The 20,066-nt window shown below is 50.7% G+C and overlaps 1 protein-coding gene across 1 annotated transcript; it reads left to right on the top strand.

Moving 5' to 3' along the window:
- Positions 1–270: 270 nt before the first annotated feature.
- CHRNB4 (cholinergic receptor nicotinic beta 4 subunit) lies at positions 271–18,757 on the top strand. The gene is given in 6 exon segments (XM_089906943.1): positions 271–418; positions 4,700–4,848; positions 11,991–12,059; positions 12,061–12,248; positions 13,332–14,319; positions 17,723–18,757. Coding segments are annotated over 6 exon segments (1,590 nt in total). The 5' UTR covers positions 271–363; the 3' UTR covers positions 17,864–18,757.
- Positions 18,758–20,066: the final 1,309 nt, after the last annotated feature.

Here is a 20,066-nt window from a genome sequence, read left to right as displayed (position 1 = left end):
GGTCCCGCCGACCTCCCTTCAAGGAAAGTTAGAGGCCGGAGTAGGTCGGGAAGCGCAGAGGCCAGCCGCAGGGAGACGGCCCTAGGCAGTTGGCCGAAAAGAGCCAGTCCTGCCGGGTTGTTGCCGGCCCCGCCCCTGGGGTCTCTTCTGCCCCGCCCCATCCCCTTGTGGGCGTAGCTCACAGCTGCTACCCCCAAGCGGGCTTGGCTGGGCTCTCCCCGGGGTCCTAGTGCCCGCCGTCACCACGACTTCAAACCTCCGAGGCCGTGGGCACCGGCTCTCACTCGCCTGCCCTCGGCCGCCGGTGCCCGGGTGGTCCGACCGCTGAACTCGCCTCGGCTGCCTCTCCAGCCCCCGCCCGTCATGAGAAGCCCGCTCCCCTTGCTCCTTTTCTCCCTGGTTGCCCTTTGTGGGCGAGGTGAGTTCTCTTCGGGGCAGGAGGGAGGGACGCCTGGGTCGGCCAGAGCCCGGCTGGACTGGCCACAGGTGGGAGGGAAGGGAGGGTGTCGAGCACCCAGGGGAGTGGCCCGAGATTGTCCTGGACGAATGGGGGCGTGGGCGGGGCTAAGCCCACTCGCGGCAGCAGGGGCGGGTCAGGATGAGTGGGTCTGCGACGTTTGGGGTGGGGACCGCCTGTCCTCTGCGCGGCCGCCAGGGCCACCCTCCATATGGAGCGCCTTTGGGCTGGTCAGCGGGGCTGAGTGGTACCCGCTTGACAGGCAGCTCTGCTTAATCCCTGTAGATAGGGAAACTTAGCCTGAGGGTGGGGGGTGGGGCTACCCAACTCGCCAGCCCAAGTGTGTTTGGGGGTGGATCTCCTAGAAAACACACTTCTATGGCACCTCTGCCTCTGGTCACCCACTCCTAGGGGTTGGCCGGCCGGGACAGCCAGCTTGGCTGAGTGAGGGGCTGGTGAAGTGGAGCCTGGCCCTCAGGAACCTGCAGACACCCGGAAGGGAAATCCAGTCAGCTCTTCCCAGGCAGAGTCCAGATATGGTGAGGATTGTCTGCACCCGGCCTCAGTCTCCCCACCTGAGTTCCAAGGACTCTTTCAGCTCCTACCCTCCAGCCCAAGCTTGTCCTCCAAGCCCTAGTCAGCCTAGAGGACCAGGGCTATATATTCCTTGGACAGAGACACACCACCAGGGGTGTTGGAGGTAAGGGGTAGGGGGACATATGAAGTTCCTATAAGGAAGCGGAGATCTCACCAAAGATGGTGTCTGCACTCCATGTGTGCATCCTGGATCTGTCACCACTTGCTCAGTGACCCTCTCTGGGCCTCAGTTTCCCTATCTGTTCTATGGGGATGATATGCCTTGACTACATACTTAGGGACTCAGATGTGAGTCAGTTGCAGTGTTTCTTAAGTACGGTCCTGGGGCCACTTGCATCAGAAACACCCACTATACATCCCCGGGGCCCCATCCTAGGCTCACAGGATCAGAATCTCCGGAAATGGAGCCTGGGTATCTGCATTTATACAAGCATCCAGGTGATTCTTGCACATGATTGGAGAAGCTACTGATAATATATTGTGAGCTTTTTGTAAAACGTGAAAACCTCAACTTTTTGAAAAGAATCCATAGCTGCCTTTTAATAAATACAAATCTCTTGTTCCCTTCCTCAGGTAAGGACAAACATCCCCAACTGAAAATCACTCTGCCTTTCAGATGCCCACTTGCCAAGATTCCACTGACCCTTTACTTTCTATGGTTTGTATTCCAAACCAATAGGTATTGCCTTTCTGTTTTACCAATATAGATTTTTACCATTTGCTCTGCTTTTTCAGTCTGTACACACACTCACACGTTTTAGAATTCCAGCCATGGCTTCCTCTCAGACTGTTAACCCCTTACTGGTGGGGAGCAGTTTTTCCAGAGAAGGCCAAGGAAGGCAAGGCCCTGGACAGAGGCAGGGCGGGCCCACTCCTTCTCAGAATCACTGGGTCATGACTGACCCCTAGTGGTGGCCTCTTTGTGTAACTGTGCCGGCCCCAGGGCTGGGAGGTGACCCCCAACTGTGCCCCAGAAGCTTCCACCTCTTCTGGGCCACCCCTGTCATCTGGGGGTGAGAGGCCTGTTCCTTGTCTTTTGAACCCGGCAGGCCTCACAGGCATAAAGCAGTAGACTGAAAAGCCTAAACAAATATAGTTTGGAAACCCCTCTGCCCCCCACGCATGTATACAAGTACAAACACAGGCACAGGCATGAGTACACACTTGGCTGTGGACACCAACATGGCTTCTGCAGGGACAGGCTCCTCACGGGGAAGTTAGCAAGGGCACGAAAGAAGACACAGGGGTTAGGGGAGGGCCTCTAACTGGCTCTGCCTCTGACTTGCTGGGACTCCTTTAGTAAGTTCCTCGCCCTCTTTGGTGTCAGTTTCCCCAGATAAGAAATAGAGAGTGGGCTAAATTGTCTAAGGTTTTCGGAACCTCTTTCTCTGGATCCCACAACTGGTCCTCAAGATGGGTGAGGGTCCCTGGGGGCCAGCTGAACGACTGAGAGGCAGGACAGGCCCAAAGGTGTGCAACCTGAGCATCCCAGGTGGGCTTGGAGCAGGAACACAAGCCCCCGCAGCCTGCAGAGCAGCCCATGCCTCTCAGGTACCTAGGTACACCAGCCTCCTGGGGCTGCAGAAATGTGGGATGCAGCCTCCCCCAGCACTGCAGGGCTGGGGACCAGAAGCCTCAGATTCTGACCCGAGCTGTCCCAGACATGCTTGATGGACTTGGGCAAGTCATACCCTGCTGAAATGATGGGTCAACTCAAATATATATAATAAAGAGGGGCTATGGGAGAGACCCAGCTATAACCTGGGGCTACAGACTGGCTTCCAGGGTATTTAAGCAGCTGGCCTCTGGGAGGGGGTCCAGGGTATGAGAGACAGGGCTCAGTATGTAGGCCAAGCATCCACAGGACCCCCTCTGGACAGCCTGGGGCAGGTTGGGGGAGGGACAGTGGGCAGCAGGTGCCCTGGGAGCATCTTTCACAGGCATTAAATGCTGCATTTGCTCCAGATAGGCAATGAGTTGGAAAGTGCATGGAGCAGGCAGGGTGGTGGCTGCTCCCCGTGGCCTCGTGTCCAGCCCAGCACCCACCCAGGAGTCCACCTCAGACTTGCTCTGTCAGGCAGTTCACACTCTGGGCCCTCTGGCCGCATCCAGAGGGTGGGCTTTGGTAAAACAGAGTGAACTGGCCCCTCAGCAGAGGATGTAATCCCAGTCCTGGGCCTGGTGAGCCGGCAGACCCAACCCCACCTCCTCAGCCTCCCTTATTCCCTTATCCTTTTCCCACTTTCTTGCCTGCCCCCCGACACTGTTTCCTCTGCACACCTGCATCTCTTCCCCTGTTCCTGGGGTCTCCTGCTCAGGTGTCCTTGACCTTCCTCTGAGGCTCCCTCTTTCCCAGGCCCCTCCCCAAACTGCCCTTACCTGACGTCACCAGAGTGAACGATGGAGTTCCTGAACCTCCCCTTCACTCCCAGACGTGTGAGGGAGATGGGACAAAGACCCAAACGCCACATGGCAAGAGATCTGGGCTGTGAAAAGGGGCAGATCTGGGGCTGTGGGAGCTCAGTGGGGCTCCTTGCAGGAGGCTGCGTTTGCTGGCTCGCAGGTATGGTTCTGAGCCCAGACCTCTCCTTTAAGCTCCAGACAAGGAGCCAGCTGCCATCTGGACCCCTCCATTTGGTGTCTCAAGGTACACCCTGAACGCTGTAGGGCCAAGTCTGATCCCAGCAAACTCCTGCTAGCCCAGGCCTTTGCTCTTTCAGTGAAAGCGCCACCATCTCCCCAGCTCTGCACACAAACCCACGTTTGAATAATATCTCTCCTCCACTACACAGGAGGCTCCCTGAGGGCAGGAGCCAGGGTTTTTGCTGGCTGTTACCCCCAGCGCATAACACAATGCCTGGCACAAGAAAGACTCTCAGATATTTGACGGCTGGTCGCCGGGGGGCTGTCCTGGCAGAAGAAAGAGTGTGCTTGAAGATTTAGAAGTGAGACAATGAAGGCCACATGGGGAAAGGAAAGCAGTATATATGGCCAAAATATACAGTACCTGGGCGTAGAGGTGGAGAGGTAAGAAGAGATCAGGTTGAGGAAGAAATGCTGGTGCCAAGGGGCTTTGGATGGCAAGCCGAAACGTTTGGATTTGAATTCTGCCGACAGCTCTGAGAGGTTATGGGCAGGGATGGGCTGTGGTTCAGTAGCTGTAGGAAGACCACTCTGGCACTGAATGGGACATGATGACAGGGGCAGTGTGGGGGTGGGAAGACCAGCAAGGAGGCTACTGGAAGAGCCTGGGGCAGGGTGGTGAGCCAAGACCAGGAGGGATGGAGAGGGGAGGACAGACTGAGAGATTTGGAAAGTAGAATAGATAGAACTGGGTGGCCCCTTGGATGAACCAAGGAAAGGGTCAAAATAGATGCCCAGGTTTTGGACTAGATGTCTAGAGTGTGGGGTGCCATTCATTGCTAGACGGAGCAGGAGGAGGAAGATGTAGGGCGTGGGAGGAGAGAGCTGAGCTCTGTCTTGGGTAGATTTAATTTGAAGTCTCCAAGGAGAGGCAGGCCTGCCAGCCCCTTAGCTGCTCCAGCTGGCCCCGAGGGCACCTGTGCTCTCTGGCCCTCGCAGCTCTCCCTTTCACTGCCATCAGCTAGATGAGGACCCAGCAGATCTGACTATGTGTTTTCCCAGGGGACTGCCGCGTGGCCAACGCGGAGGAGAAGCTCATGGATGACCTCCTGAACAAAACCCGCTACAACAACCTGATCCGCCCAGCCACCAGCTCCTCAGAGCTCATCTCCATCCAGCTGCAGCTCTCCCTGGCGCAGCTCATCAGTGTGGTAGGTACAGGGGGCAGCTGTGCCTTCCCCACGGCTGGACACAGTATGCTACATGCTCCTCATATGCATGCTCCCCTCAGAGCTGCTTCCAGGGGCAGGGCTCCAAACCTGTGCGTGGGGATGTGGAAAGGGCCACAGGGAAGATTAACAATGAGCCATGGTTCCCTCAGGCACCTTCCTCAGCACTCCCTACGAGGCCCCACATCCACACATCAAGACCTGACAACCCTACTTTGGCACTCTGGAGTCCATTCTTCATTTCCATACCTGCAGTGACCGCCCTCATTTACCCAGACCCTCAGTTGGCTAGACCGATGCAGCTGCCTCTGGTCCTGTCCCTACACCTGGGCCTCTGTACCCATCGGTTTCTGTACCTAGTTCCTATCTCCCCCCAGTAGGTAGGGGGTATGTGAGGTCATCTGTTGAGCAGACTGGGGGAGATGATAGGGTAGAAGGAGGAGAAGCTTATGGCCATGTTGGAGGCCCACCTTGTCTATGGCAGGCCCATTGGCGGGCTACCCAGTGGACATTCCTGCCTCACAACTTCTTTGTTAATAAAACTATGACTTGATATTGGATACTCACGAACTTCATGGGCCCTTCTCCGGCCTCCTTGCCACGTATTGTTAAGTCGTAGCTAACCATGGTAATTCTATTCCTCCAGCCAATGATCAGTTAGGGCTTAGGCAAGAGCTGTAGCCCTGGCATTGGGATGTGGGGGCTGCCTAAAAGGGTGGGGGTCTCTGGGAAAGTTTTCCTCATACTCAAAAAGGGACCCAAGAAAAGATTTGCCATTTCCTGCCATAGACATTGTCATGTGAAGGTTTTATATTTGGAACTATGGCCTCCATCTTATGATTGTGGGGGAAAAACAAGAGAATCACAGAGTCCTAACATCACTGTCAACAACCTAGAATCCTGACATCATTGAATTACTGCATTAACCAACGCTGAAATGACTGGCCTGCTCTCTTATGTGATATAACAGATGTCCTTATTGTTTTAGCCACTCGTAGTTGGATGTTTTGTTGAACATCCAGCTATGCTTGAAGCCAAAGCATTTTAACTGGTTCTGGGATATGGATTGGCAGGTGACTCCAAACTGGGAAACTAGAGTGCACAAAGTGGGCAGGATATCCCTAGCAAAGAGAAGAGCACGTGCAAAGGCACAGACGGCATTTCTGGAATGAAAGAATCATGACTTAGAGGCCAAGTCAGGGGTCTCAAAGTTTAGGCAAATTCCTTAATTTATGCATATGGAAAAAGATCAGATGAACAACCTAGGACCTTGTCCAGGAGTTCTGGCGATGCCAGAAGTAGATCCCACATTGCCTGACACCCAGCCCTGCACACTGACTGGCCGCTCCTTTTCCCAAGACCTTGCCAGCGCACTGGAAATCCACCGTGCCTCTCCTCCTGAGCCTTGGGAAGCCAACCAATGCGGCTGAGCCTCCTCTGGTCTGGTGGCTGCCTTCTTACTGCCACCCTCTCTCTCTAGCACACTCAGCCCTCACAAACCCAGCCCCTCCAACCTACAGCCCTCACCAAGGCTTTGGCCAGATTAATGGCTGGCTTCCTCCCCTGGGAGGAAGCACAGCCCAAGAATGGGGGAGGGGTGAAAAGCCTGTGCTCTCTGTCCCTCTCCCCTCCGAAGGCCAACTGGAAGGAATAAGTGCTTCCAGCCAGGCCGCTCCCAGGCTGGTGTCTGACTGTTATTGTCCAGCCAAAGGCTTTTTGCTTAATGGAGTGAGCCCAGCTGCAGCCTTGCAGCTGCTGCCTTGCAGCTGCTGCCCTGGTGAGGGGGACGAGGAAGGCAGCTCTAGCCACACTTCCAGGCTAAGGCTGCCCCTGCCAGATCTGCTCTGTGGTCCCTGTGGGATAATAGAAGTTACCAGAAGGAGGAGGACACACAGCCTCCAGCCCCATGCCTATGAGTGTAGCACTGTGAGCTGTCATAATCCTGAAAGCTGTGTACAGAACAAATATGAGGTTTGGGGGGTTATTTTTCCTTTTGTATTTCAGGGTTTGCTTTTCAAGGAGGGAGGGTTATGGGCATAACCAGTTTAAAGATGGAAGTTTTTAGGGAGCAGGCAGGGAGTTTGTGCTGTGTAAGGCCAGCAAGCCTTCAGAAGCAGCTCTTTGGGAAGGCCAGGACTGCCTTTGGGAAGGCAGCTGTGGGGGAGTAAAGGGGACTAAGGCACCGGACTAAAGAAGGAGAGAACTTTCTGGGTGGCAGAAATGTTCTATACCTTGAAAGGAGGTGGGTTACCTGAATAATGCATTGTTAAAACTGATCAAACTGTACCCTTAAGATCTATGCATTTCACTGTATGTGAATTGTACCTCAACTTCACTGTATGTAAATTGTACCTCAACTTTAAAAAAATTAATTTTTAAGACAGATGAAGGTTTTCAACTTTCTGTAATGACAGAGTATCTTGTTGCAGATTAACTTTTCCGCAAGAACAATTAGAAAAGGGGGACAAAAATGCCTGTCCTCCGCCAAATCTGTTTGAAGGTCTTAGAGAGCTTAGCCAGGACTTGAAGGACCAGGATCCAGGAGGTGACCCTGATAGCTTCTGGTGCTTTTCCTGTCGTTTGATGATTGGTAAACAGTATAGAGCCAAGGGGCTAGGGAGCTGAGTACAGAGTGGTGGCTAAGAGGCTGGGAAGCCTAGCTGAATGCTTGGCACTCTTACAGGGCTAGGATGACACAAATTGGAATTGGAGCCCCACTAAGGAGATGGGGCCTTGATGAGGACCTTGCAAGGAGCATCGCTAAGAGTCAAAATGAATCAAGAACAGACCAGCCCTCACAAAAACTAAAACCTGCTTTGAACCAGCTCAGTCACAGACTAGATGAAGGTGATCTGTCCCTCCTCTAACTGCCTGCCATAAAGCCAAAGTAAGTCATCCCTGGAGGCAGATAAAGTCAGATAAAAACTTACTAGGCAGGCAATAAGACAAGACTAAATAAGAAAAAATGAAGAGAGAAAAGAAGAGAAACAGACACACAGATGATTCAAATATTGGCGTCATCAGACATAGACTTTTAAACAACTGCCGTTAAGATGGTAAAACTTATGTGTATTTTACCACTATTAAAAATAAACAAAATAAATAAACATTCTTGAAAAGAAAATGTGATGCATTAATATGTTCAAGAAACTTATAATGATGGAGAATTTAAAATTTATTAGATGGGTTTAATAGCAGATTGGTCATAGCAGAAGAGAAAGTTAATGAACAGGAAGAGAGGTTGATCGAAAATATCTAGACAAATTATAGAAAAAAGAAAGGAAAATACAGAAAAGAAGATAATATGATACAGGATAAAAATGTCAGGTCTAACGTGTATTTGGAGTTCCAGAAAGAATGGGAATAAAAATAAGAAACAAAGGTTGAAGTGATACTGACTGAGATTTTTCCAAAACTGACTAAAGACATTAATCAACACATGCAAGAGGCTCTGTGAACCCTATGAGGGGTAAATACAAAGAAAATCATACCCAGGTACATCATACTCAAACTCCTGACAACCAAAGACAAAGCAAATCTTAAAAGCAGTCGGGGGAAACAAAAGTCAGAAGCAACAATAAAACTAACAGCTGAAAATGGAAGCCAGAAAATTGAATGACATTTTTTAAGTGCTGCAAGAAAAAACTGCAAACCTAGAAATATACCACCAGTAAAAATATAATTAAAAATGAAGGTGAGGGCTTCCCTGGTGGCACAATGGTTAAGAATCTGCCTACCAATGCAAGGGACATGGGTTCGAGCTCTGGTCTGGGAAGATCCCACATGCCATGGAGCAGCTAAGCCTGTGGGCCACAACTACTGAGCCTGAGCACTAGAGCCCGCAAGCCACAACTACTGAGCCCACGTGCCACAACTACTGAAGCCTGTGCGCCTAGAGCCTGTGCTCTACAACAAGAGAAGCCACGACAAGGAGAAGCCCTCACACCACAAGGAAGAGTAGCCCCCACTCACTGCAACTAGAGAAAGCCTGCGCACAGCAACGAAGACCCAACACAGCCATAAATAAATAAATAAATAAATTTATTTTTTAAAAAAATAGGAAGTTGAAATAAAGATGTTTTCAGGAGAGAGAGAGAAAGAATTTAATACAAGAAGACTCAATACGGAAAATGATCCCAGATGGAAATACAGAAATGTAGGAAAGAATGAAGCACAACAGAAAGGGTAAATATATGGGTGAATTTGAATTGATATTGACAGTATAAGAAAACAGAAAAAAATATCTTGCAAGGTTTTAATTATATGTAGAATTAGATACATGACAATAACCCAAAAGTAAGGAGGGGGTAGATGAAATTGAAATGTTCTAAAGTTCTTGCCTTGTTCTGGAAGTGATGAAAGAACTAATTTATATTAGATGCTAAAAAGTCAAGTATATGCATATTGCAGACTCCAGAGTAACTACCTAAAGAAGAGTCACATTAATATCGGGAGAAATGGATAATAAAATCGTTAATCCAAAATAAGGCAAGAAAAGAGAGAAAGGGAATAAACAGAAAACAGATAGATGGTAGGTTTAAACCCAAATTTATCAGTAACTACACTGAATGTAAATGGCCTACATACTCTAATTAAAACAAGACATTTGGGGTTGGGGGGAGACAATTGGCATGCATCCTCTCTCCTCTTCCCATCTACCCCTCAACAGTCTGGAATGTGGGTGTAATGACTGGAGCTGCAGCAGTCACTGTGGACCATGCAGATGAGAGCCACACTCTAGGTGTGGTAGAGAAGAAATCTGGAAGGAACCTGGGTCCCTAAGGACTTTGTAGAGCAAAGCCACCGTATTATAGGTATACCTCAGAGATACTGCAGGTTTGGTTTCAGACCACCGCAACACAGTGAATATCACCATAAAGCAAGTCACATGATTTTTTTTGGTTTCCCAGTGCACGTAAAACTTACGTTTACACTATGCTGTAGTCTATTCAGTGTGCAATAGCATTATGTCTAAAAAACAATGTACATAACTTAAGTTTAAAATACTTTATTGCTAAAAAATGCTAACCATCATCTGAGCCTTCAGTGAGTTGTAATATTTTGCAGTAGTGACATCAAAGATACTGATCACAGATCACTGTAACAAATACAGTAATAATGAAAAAGTTTAAAATATTGCAAAAATTACCAAAATGTGACACAGAGGCACAAAGTAAGCAAGTGCTTTTGGAAAAATGGTGCCAATAGATGCTCCACACAGAGTTGCCACAAAACTCTGATTTTGAAAAAATGCAGTATCTGTGAAGCACAATAAAACAAGGTATGCCTGTACGTCCAAACTGTTACAAGAGAGAAATAAACTTATTTAAGGCAGTGTTACTCTGCCTCTCTGTGACTGGCAACTGAACCTTTTTCTACTGATGCGCTTGCCTAGTTAAAGGAAGTGATTTCCAAGCTGGTGTCAAGATGCTGGAAGTTATCCTGGTGAAGAGGAGGCAGGGAAATTGGTACAGACTGAGAGCACAAGACACATTTGGAGAACTAAAGAAGGCCAGGGCGGATGTCGGGGGAAGGGCATAGAATAAAGGTGAAATGAAGCCGGGAAAGTTGGCAAGACCTTGCAGACCCTGTGAAGGAGTTGGATTTTTATTTTATATGTGAAGGAAGCCACAGAAGTGACCTAAGTAAAAATAGGATTAAGGGGGAAATGGCAGGAACTTTGGAAGTTTCTTCTGGCTACAGAGGAAGAATAGATGTGTGTCTGTATGGGGTACGTGTGCAGAGTGGTCATAGACCAGTTGCGAGGGTCTTGCAGTGGTTCAGGTGAGGGATGGATTATGGTGGTCTGGATTATTGTGGTAGGATTCTTATATTCTTCAGAAAATATTTATTTCACATCTGATACATCCCAGATACCCTTCTAGGTGCTGTCTGCCCTCAAGGAACTTAGATGCTAGTAGGAGGTGGCATATAATACACAAATAGAGGTGGCCAGTGGTGATAAGAGCTATAAAGAAAAATGAAGCAGGGGTGACGCAGTGGTTAAGAATCCACCTGCCAATGCAGAGGACATGGGTTCGAGCCCTGGTCCGGGAAGATCCCACATGCCGCGGAGCGACTAAGCCCGTGTGCCACAACTACTGAGCCTGCGCTCTAGAGCCCGTGAGCCACAACTACCGAAGCCCGCATGCCTAGAGCCTGTGCTCTGCAACAAAGAGAAGCCACCACAATGAGAAGCCCGCACACTGCAACAAAGAGTAGCCCCTGCTCGCCACAACTAGAGAAAGCCTGTGCACAGCAACGAAGACCCAACGCAGCCAAAAAATTAATTAATTAATTAATTAATTATTTTTAAAAATGAAGCAGGGAGAGAGGGGAACGGGGTGCTATTTTATGTAGAAAGGTCAGGGAAGACCTGAAGAAAGTGAGGAAGTCAGCTGTGTGGATTTCCAGGAAGAGAGAATAACATGTGCAAAGGCAGAAGCAAAGAGACACGTATAGCTGAAGTGGGATGAGCAAACAGGAAAGTGTTGAGGTAAGAGGTACTAGAGCTAATAGGGATGGAGGTGGGGGAGGGGGGCAGATCATGGATGTCCTTGCCGGGCCCTGGGCAGAACTTTGGCTTTCACTTTAGATGAGATGGGAGGGGAGTGGAGGGTTTCAGCAGAGAGATGTAGTCTGAGGAGCTGAGATTTTAAAAGGATTACCCACGTTGCTCTATAGAGAATAGACTAAAGGCAGGCCAAGGCACAGCAGGAAGGCCAGTTGGGAGGCTACTGCAACAGTCCAGGTAACAGATGATGGTGGCAGAGGAGATGGGGAGAATCAGACAAATTTGAGACTCATGTAGGCGGTACAACCTACAGGACTTACTGATGGATCAGAGGGCAAGGGATCAGGGCCGACTGCCAGGTTTCTGGCTTGCGGAATTGTATGGCTGGGGGATGCCATTCACTGAGATGGCAATGCCAGTGGAGGCCCAGGTCTGGGTGAAGATAATGAGGTTTGTCGCAGGCATGTTAGGTGGGAAATACGTCTGAGCCCTCCGAGGAGGTTAAGTTGGTGGTTGGTCATATGGCCCTGGAGCTCAGAGACTTTTGCTTGATAAAGTGTGGTCTATCACCTCCTAACAGGTGAACTGATAACCTCATTTCCCTCCCCAGAATGAGCGAGAACAGATCATGACCACCAATGTCTGGCTGAAACAGGTAAGTGCCCTGCAGGGTCCCCAGCCCAAGGAGGCGTTTTCTCCAGGGCTGCCCCTTGGCGGCGAGGGACCTACAAGTGACGGGGCCTTGCCTGTCTGCTCAGGAATGGACAGACTACCGCCTGGCCTGGAACAGCTCCCGCTATGAGGGTGTGAACATCCTGAGGATCCCCGCAAAGCGCGTCTGGCTGCCTGACATCGTGCTTTACAACAAGTTAAGTGGCAGGGCTGGCCAAGGTGGTGAGGGCCAGGCCTCCAGTCCTGTGCTTCACCCAGACTTCCAAGCTGTCAGGCTGCAAGAGGAATTAGAGATGAGCAGAGCCAGCACCCTCAGTTACAGATGGGGAATTGGAGGCCAGAGATGGGGAGGGCCTTGCGACTCACTCAGGCACAGCTGGGACCCGGGCCACCATCCTGACCCCAAGTCCAGTGCTCTTTCTGTCCTCCATACTGTCCTCTTTCTTTCTAAACTTGCTTTTTAATTAATTAATTTATTTATTTATTTTTGGCTCTTCGTTTCTGTGCGAGGGCTTTCTCTAGTTGCGGCAAGCGGGGGCCACTCTTCATCGCGGTGCGCAGGCCTCTCACTATCGCAGCCTCTCTTGTTGCGGAGCATAGGCTCCAGACACGCGGGCTCAGTAGTTGTGGCTCACGGGCCTAGTTGCTCCGCAGCATGTGGGATCTTCCCAGACCAGGGCTCGAACCCGTGTCCCCTGCATTAGCAGGCAGATTCTCAACCACTGCGCCACCAGGGAAGCCCCATACTGTCCTCTTTCTGACCTTCGGTTGCTCTGTCAGTGTTGGGTGTTGGTAGCACTGACTTGATATGCATAAGTATCTCAGGTAGGTGGAGGGGGATAAAGAGACTTCCCAGGTCGCAGTTGTACCAGCAGAAGCGAGAAATGATTAGGAGTAGGTGATCTAAGGACAGAAAGACCTGACTTCAAATCTTAGCTGTACTGCTTACTAGTTTTCTGACCTTGAAGAGGACAACTAACTTCTCTGAGCCTTGTTTTTCCCATCTGTAAAATGGGGATGATAATAATATCTACTTCATTGGACTGTTGTGAGGCTTAAATGAGCGAATCTATGTAAAGCCTTCACGCTGTTTCATGGCAGGGCTCTCGCCACCAGGCAGTTGCCAAGTAAAGCAGGCCTTTCCAGTGAGGGCATGGGTGTTTGGAAGAGTGATTAGTGAGAAATAATCCTGCAGGGCTCTTTGGCGAGTTCTAAGAACAGCCAGGCATCATCTATGGATTTCATGATATTCTCCTCGATGCCCTGTCCCCACCCCCAGTGCCGACGGTACCTACGAGGTGTCTCTCTATACCAATGTGGTGGTCCACTCCAATGGAAGCATCATGTGGCTGCCCCCTGCCATCTACAAGAGTGCCTGCAAGATCGAGGTGAAGCACTTCCCCTTTGACCAGCAGAACTGCACCCTCAAGTTCCGCTCTTGGACCTACGACCACACAGAGATCGACATGGTCCTCAAGTCACCCACGGCCAGCATGGATGACTTCACCCCCAGTGGTGAATGGGACATAGTTGCCCTCCCTGGGCGAAGGACAGTGAACCCGCAGGACCCCAGCTACGTGGACGTGACTTACGACTTCATCATCAAGCGCAAGCCGCTCTTCTACACCATCAACCTCATCATCCCCTGCGTGCTCATCACCTCCCTGGCCATCCTCGTCTTCTACCTGCCCTCCGACTGCGGCGAGAAGATGACGCTGTGCATCTCCGTGCTGCTGGCGCTCACCGTCTTCCTGCTGCTCATCTCCAAGATCGTGCCGCCCACCTCCCTCGACGTGCCGCTCATCGGCAAATACCTCATGTTCACCATGGTGCTGGTTACCTTCTCCATCGTCACCAGCGTCTGTGTGCTCAATGTGCACCACCGCTCACCCAGCACGCACACCATGGCGCCCTGGGTCAAGCGCTGCTTCCTACACAAGCTGCCCACTTTCCTTTTCATGAAGCGCCCTGACAGCAGCCCCTCCAGGGCCCCCCAGCCCAGTCAGGCTCACCTGACCAAGTCCAAGGCCGCCACCACCGCCTCGGCCATGGGCCCCGCCAGCTCCTCCAACCTCTACGGGAACTCCATGTACTTTGTGAACCCTGCCTCTGCAGCTCCCAAGTCTCCAGCCGGCTCTGACTCAGCGGGTATCCCCAGGGATTTCCGGCTGAGGTCTTCTGGGAGGTTCAAGCAGGATGTGCAGGAGGCTTTAGAGGGTGTCAGCTTCATTGCCCAGCACATGAAGAGTGACGATCAGGACCAGAGTGTAAGTTGCTAGCCCAGCCCCCAACAGCCGCCCATTGGAAGAGGCTGGGATAATATAGTCAGTTTCCCATTTCCTGAAGTTAATTCATGAGACAAGGGTTCTCAAACTCTTTGTGTGAATAAGGAATCCAAGACTGAAATGAGTTTTATTCTAGTTTCGTGCATGGAGGGATAGGAAGGAAGTACTAGTGATCCTTTTTGGTTTGTTGTGGGTTCCCCACAACCTGATATAAGCACCTGGGCAGAGGGAGTTTTTTTGAGAAGTGATCCCCAGGAAGCACAGTGAGGAAGTGGAGAAAGTGAGACAGGGAAAGGTGGAAAGCCAATGTCGGTATCAGTGAGCAGGATACTGCCACGGGCTCTGGAGGCTAGTCCAGTCAGAGAGCCTCTGCGGAAGCCGGAAGCATGGAAGCAACTCTCAGAATCATCCCCCAGGAGGGAGGAGGGTATTTGCCCATTAGCTCCCATCCCCAAGGCTCTAGTAACCTTGGGGGCATTAACTCCCCTGCACTTCCTGGTTTTGCCAGCTGGTTGTGAAGCAAGCAGTTTGGGTGCTAGAGAAAGCCCTGGGGCAGAGAAGAGAGGAGAAGCAGGCAGAAAGTGGAAGGCTGTCGTGGGCTGGAAAATGATCCTGCAGCCTTTAGGGACACAGGTGGGCCAGGGCACCAAGGGCATATGCTCCCATCCTTGTCAGGCTTGCCAAGAAGCCATACAAACATTTATAACTCTTAGGAGTATAGAACCATCCATTTAAATATTATTGCTACCAGGATAATAAATTATCAAGTACAATTACAGATTTCTAAAAAGAGGTTAAGTTTACTTCCACAGGACAAAGCCGTGAGCTCTAGAGTTTAGGTGTCTTGACTGACTCCTTTGAAGTTAATGCTTCAAAGGACAATTTTATAACTAAACACAGAACGTGATGGTACGGTTAGAAATTTTCACACACATTTCCAGACTGGGTTGGAGAACAAGTTTCAGACTCTTGGGAATGTTCGCATTTTAACACCTTATCAAATCAGATTATTTGAACAGGTTTTTACGCCACGACAAGCAGCTGCATGTGAAAAAGAGGGCATCGCCTTGCTCTTACCTTTCTGTGATTCCTTTTCACTAGCCACATTCTCAAGGGAAAGCACGGGGATTCCATTATTTAGTGCCAAGAGAAAAGAGCAGGGTGGAAAAGCTCCAAAATTACACTGTGAAAAAAAGAAAGAATTGCTAACAAGCGGAATATAGCACACAAGTTCTTCTACACCCTTGTCCTCAGAGTGTGGTCCTTGGACCAGCAGCACCGGTCTCACCTGGGAGCTGTTTAGAAATGCTGCATCTCAGGCCCCACCCCAGACCTGCTGGCTCAGCAGCTACGTTTTCACCAGATCCCCAGGGGATTCCTAGGCTCGGTCCAGTTTGAGAAGCACAGCTCTATAGGATTATCAGATTTCACTTTCTAAAAAATTAATTTAATTATGCTTGCTTTAGTTCAGAACCATTCAGTAGCTCAGTATCACCTAATTCATTGACTCCCAAATATTAATATACAGACTGGGGCCCTCCTGGCTAATTAGGAACCACTTGGGCAACTTTTCAAAATACAGCTTTGGGGCCACCTGTTCTGACTGAGCTGGGATCTCTGTGGGAGGTGGTCCAGCAGCTGCATTTTTCACCGGATTCCCGCTGGTTCCTGTGCATATGCAGGTTGAGAAACTGGTCTCCTGCAGCCCTGGCTGAGCCACCCGCCTCCTGAGCTCTCTCTTCTAAAGGTCTCACCACCCCCTAGACACTCACAGGCCTCTGCCTCTTTCTAACTCAATTAATTAAAAGCATTTTGTGGGAAGGAGCCAGGCAGGGCCCACAGTTATTATATTTGCCAGTGTTCATTGAGCTCCAACCACACATCAGGCACTCTACCAGGAAGTGACATACGTTACTGCTAATTCTGCCAGGAACCTGTGAAGTGTCATTTACTTGAATCCCGATTCTACAATAGAAAAAAAAGCTAGGCCCAGAGAGGCTCATTAACTTGCCCAAGGTCACACAGCTGGCACAGAGCAGAGCCAAGCTCCATACTCAGATCTTTCTGATGTCATTAACATTCCTTGCCCTTCGCAGTGCCTTGCCCTGAACTGACACACATGGGGGCCTTACTGGTTGATCGACTTTCTCATGTCTAGCTGGAGAGAAGAGGCCTTCTTCCCTTCCAGAGCATGCCCACCCCTAAGCCGGCCTGGGCTGTTTCTCATCTTCAGCACTTTCACCCTCCCTGGTGATTAACTGGTCACTATAAATAGCACAAAAATATAAAAAGAGGGGAAAAGGAGCGTACACACACTCACGCACACACGTGCGTGCACACACACACGGTTGTTTGCAATCAGGGCTGTCATAAAGAAACCCAAGAGTGCCGTGTGGAAAGTGGGCGGTGCCTGCTGCATCTAGGAAACAGACAGCAGCTGTGTTTGGCTGGGGGTGTGTTTGGTGGGGCTGGTTGAGCAGGGATCATCCTGGAGGGGAGATGCACACCACTGACCAGGGCTCTGACGAATTGGGTCACTGACATCGCTTGCCCATTGCTGCCCGAATTTCCAGCTCCAGAGCCCCTGCTGAGTTCTGCTGATGCAGCCATTCTCCACCAGGACAAGTACGCATGCAGAAGGATCCAGACAGGCTGGGGTGTGCAAGCGGGTGAGGGGAAGGGAGACCACAATGCTGGCTCTCTCTGGGGGCATCTCCCCCAGGCCAAGGAGGCAGGCACATCTGTGGTGGCACCTCAGGAGGCTAGCCATGTTTCTGCCAATCCTATACCCCACACCTGGGCCTGAGAAGATGGGGGGCGGGGAAGGAGGTGGAGAGAAGCCCAGATGATGTGGAAGGAGGCTGGGTCTTAATTACAGGAACTAGCAGACACTGCCGTTAATGGAACTGAGCAAATTAAACAGGATTTCCAGGTGTCCTGTGGGTCCCATTGCCCAACCCCCTCTCAGCTAGGTGCACCTCAAGTCTTCCTTTGGGCAAAGCCAGCTCAGGCAGGGGGCTTGGGGTGAAAATGAGAGCAGGGGCCTTGTGATCCTCAGGTTTCATTCCCCTTATTTATAATCCAGTTTAGTTTCGAATCACATATGTGGCGTTAATAACCCCTTCCATTCCTAACCTTCTCATACAGCCTGGTTCCCAGTGGCTCCCTGATGCCATGCAGGGTGGGTAGGGGTGGATTGAGGACCTGAGAAGCACCCAGGTACCCAGCTGAAAGACCAGCCTCAGACTCAGAACTTACCACTCCATGTTCTAAGTGGCCTACGGGGTCCCTGGCCAGATAGTGAGGCCCCAGCTTGGGGAAGGAGGGAAAGCAGGGAGAACCTCCGCGCTCGGTGCCTGTAACCGGCCCCTCTGTCTGCCCACAGGTCATTGAGGACTGGAAGTACGTGGCCATGGTGGTGGACCGGCTGTTCCTGTGGGTGTTCGTGGTTGTGTGTGTGCTCGGCACTGTGGGGCTCTTCCTACCTCCCCTCTTCCAGACCCACACACCTTCTGAAGGGCCCTAGGCCGCCCTGCATGTCTGAGGCCCCCAGGATGTGGGGTGAGATGATGTGAGTGGCCAGACGGACAGTCTGCTGCTTCCTTCTGGGTCACGGCTGATGAGGCCCTAAATAAATGAGTCTGTCAGCCATCAGCCCCATCAAACAGCCATGGTCATGGGAGGGGCAAGGATGGGGGGGCCTGGACCGTCCTCTCTGAAGGCCTTGGAGGAACCCCAGGAAACCCGCTGCAGGAGGGTCTTTGGACACCTTAATTCCGGCTTGGCTTCCTTCCCTGCAGCAGGCACTGGGGATAAAGATGCGTGTAGCAGTGGCACCCACAGTGTGCCAGGCATCTGATCTGCATGCCGACTTACCTCTCACTCCATCTCCCTGCACTCCTCCTTGTCCACTAGGTTCACTGGCCTTCTTTTAGTCCTTCACATGCTTCAAGATCTTCCCAGCTTAGAGCCTCTGCATTTGCTGTACATTCTACCCAAACCTTCTTCCCCAGATGTTTCATAAGCTCTTCCCACGCCTGCATCATTCAGGGCTCTGCTCCGATCCATCATTTGTCCAATGTCACCTACCCCAGGGGCCTTCCCCAGTCACTCATCCCAAAGCATTCTCCCCACAGCCACGTTACCCCGACACCTTCCTCCAGCAGCCCTCGGTACCCGAGACTCTCATCCGCTAGAGTGTGAGCTCCGTGAGAGCAGGGACCTGGCCCTTCGTATTTGCTGCGGTATCCTCAGGGCCTAGGACAGAGCTCGGCCCATAGTAGGTGCTCAATAAATGTTTGTTGAATAAAGACATGGCTCCTATTCCTCCTTCAATCTCAGATCCCCCCTCCCCTCAGCAGCTTTCCCTTGTTCCCCACCTGAAAGGAATGGCTCTCTCCTCCATGCTCCGCGGCCCTGGTCATGTTCTGCTTTTTATCCTGGCTGGGTCAGGTGTGTCTCCCTCACAGGTGCTCTGATTGGTTTCCCCTACATACTGCCTTTTGAACAGTGCCTGGCAAGTCGTAAGCACTCAAAATACTTGTGCGATGGAGGAGGACTTTTCAAAAAATCTATTTTAAAAATTATTATACAATAAAACTGACTTTTTAGGTACTGTTCTATTAATTTTAACATATGTATAGAGTCATGTAATCAGGATGTAGGAGTCACTCATCACCCAAAACAGCTCCCACCTGCTACTCCTTTATGGTCACGTGTCCCTCCACCCCTAACCCCTGGCAACCACTGAGCTTTTCTCCATCACTATAGTTTAGTCTCTTCAAGAATAACCTCTAGGGCTTCCCTGGCGGCGCAGTGGTTGAGACTCTGCCTGCCGATAGCAGGGGACACGGGTTCGTGCCCCGGTCCGGGAAGATCCCACATGCCGCGGAGCAGCTGGGCCCGTGAGCCCTGGCAGCTGAGCCTGCGCGTCCGGAGCCTGTGCTCCGCAACGGGAGAGGCCACAACAGCGAGAGGCCCGTGTACCGCAAAAAAAAAAAAAAAAAAAAGAAGAACCTCTAGGGACTTCCCTGGTGGTGCAGTGGTTAAGAATCTGCCTGCCAATGCAGGGGACATGGGTTCAAGCCCGGTCTGGGAAGATCCCATATGCCGCAGAGCAACTATGTCCGTGAGCCACAACTACTGAGCCCGCTTGCCACAATTACTGAAGCCTACCCACCTAGAGTCCGTGCTCCACAACAAGAGAAGCCACTGCAACGGGAAGCCCGCGCACTGCAACTAGAGAAAGCCTGCGTGCAGCAATGAAGACCCAACACAGCCCAAAATAAATAAATTTATATATATATAAAAAAAGAATAACCTCTAATGGGGACTTCCCTGGTGGTCCAGCTGTTAGGACTCCATGTTCCCAATGCAGGGGGCCCAGGTTCAATCCCTGGTCAGGGAACTAGATCCCATGGGCCACAATTAAAGATCCTGCACGCACCAACGTTAGTACGGAACCACTGGAGAGTGGTTTCTTTCACTCAGCATAATGCCTTTGAGATTCATCCAAGTTGAAGAGTGTAACAATAGTTTGTTCTTTTGCATCCATCATATGGCTGTTGAAGCACATTTAGGTTGTTACCAGTTTGGGGCAATTATCAATACCGTTACTATAAACATTTCACTTATAGTATTTTGCGTGAACAAAACTTTTCATTTTTCTAGATAAATACTCAGTAATGTGATTGCTGGGTTATATGGGGAGAGTACGTTTATATGCAACT

The sequence above is a fragment of the Delphinapterus leucas genome, chromosome 2 (assembly GCF_059928025.1).
Source record: "Delphinapterus leucas isolate spDelLeu-1000000601 "Yukka" chromosome 2, BTC_Dleu_Yukka2, whole genome shotgun sequence".
Classification (NCBI taxonomy): Eukaryota; Metazoa; Chordata; class Mammalia; order Artiodactyla; family Monodontidae; genus Delphinapterus; species Delphinapterus leucas.
The sequence above is the reverse complement of the archived record's forward strand: the minus strand, read 5'-3'. Positions and strand labels throughout refer to the sequence as shown.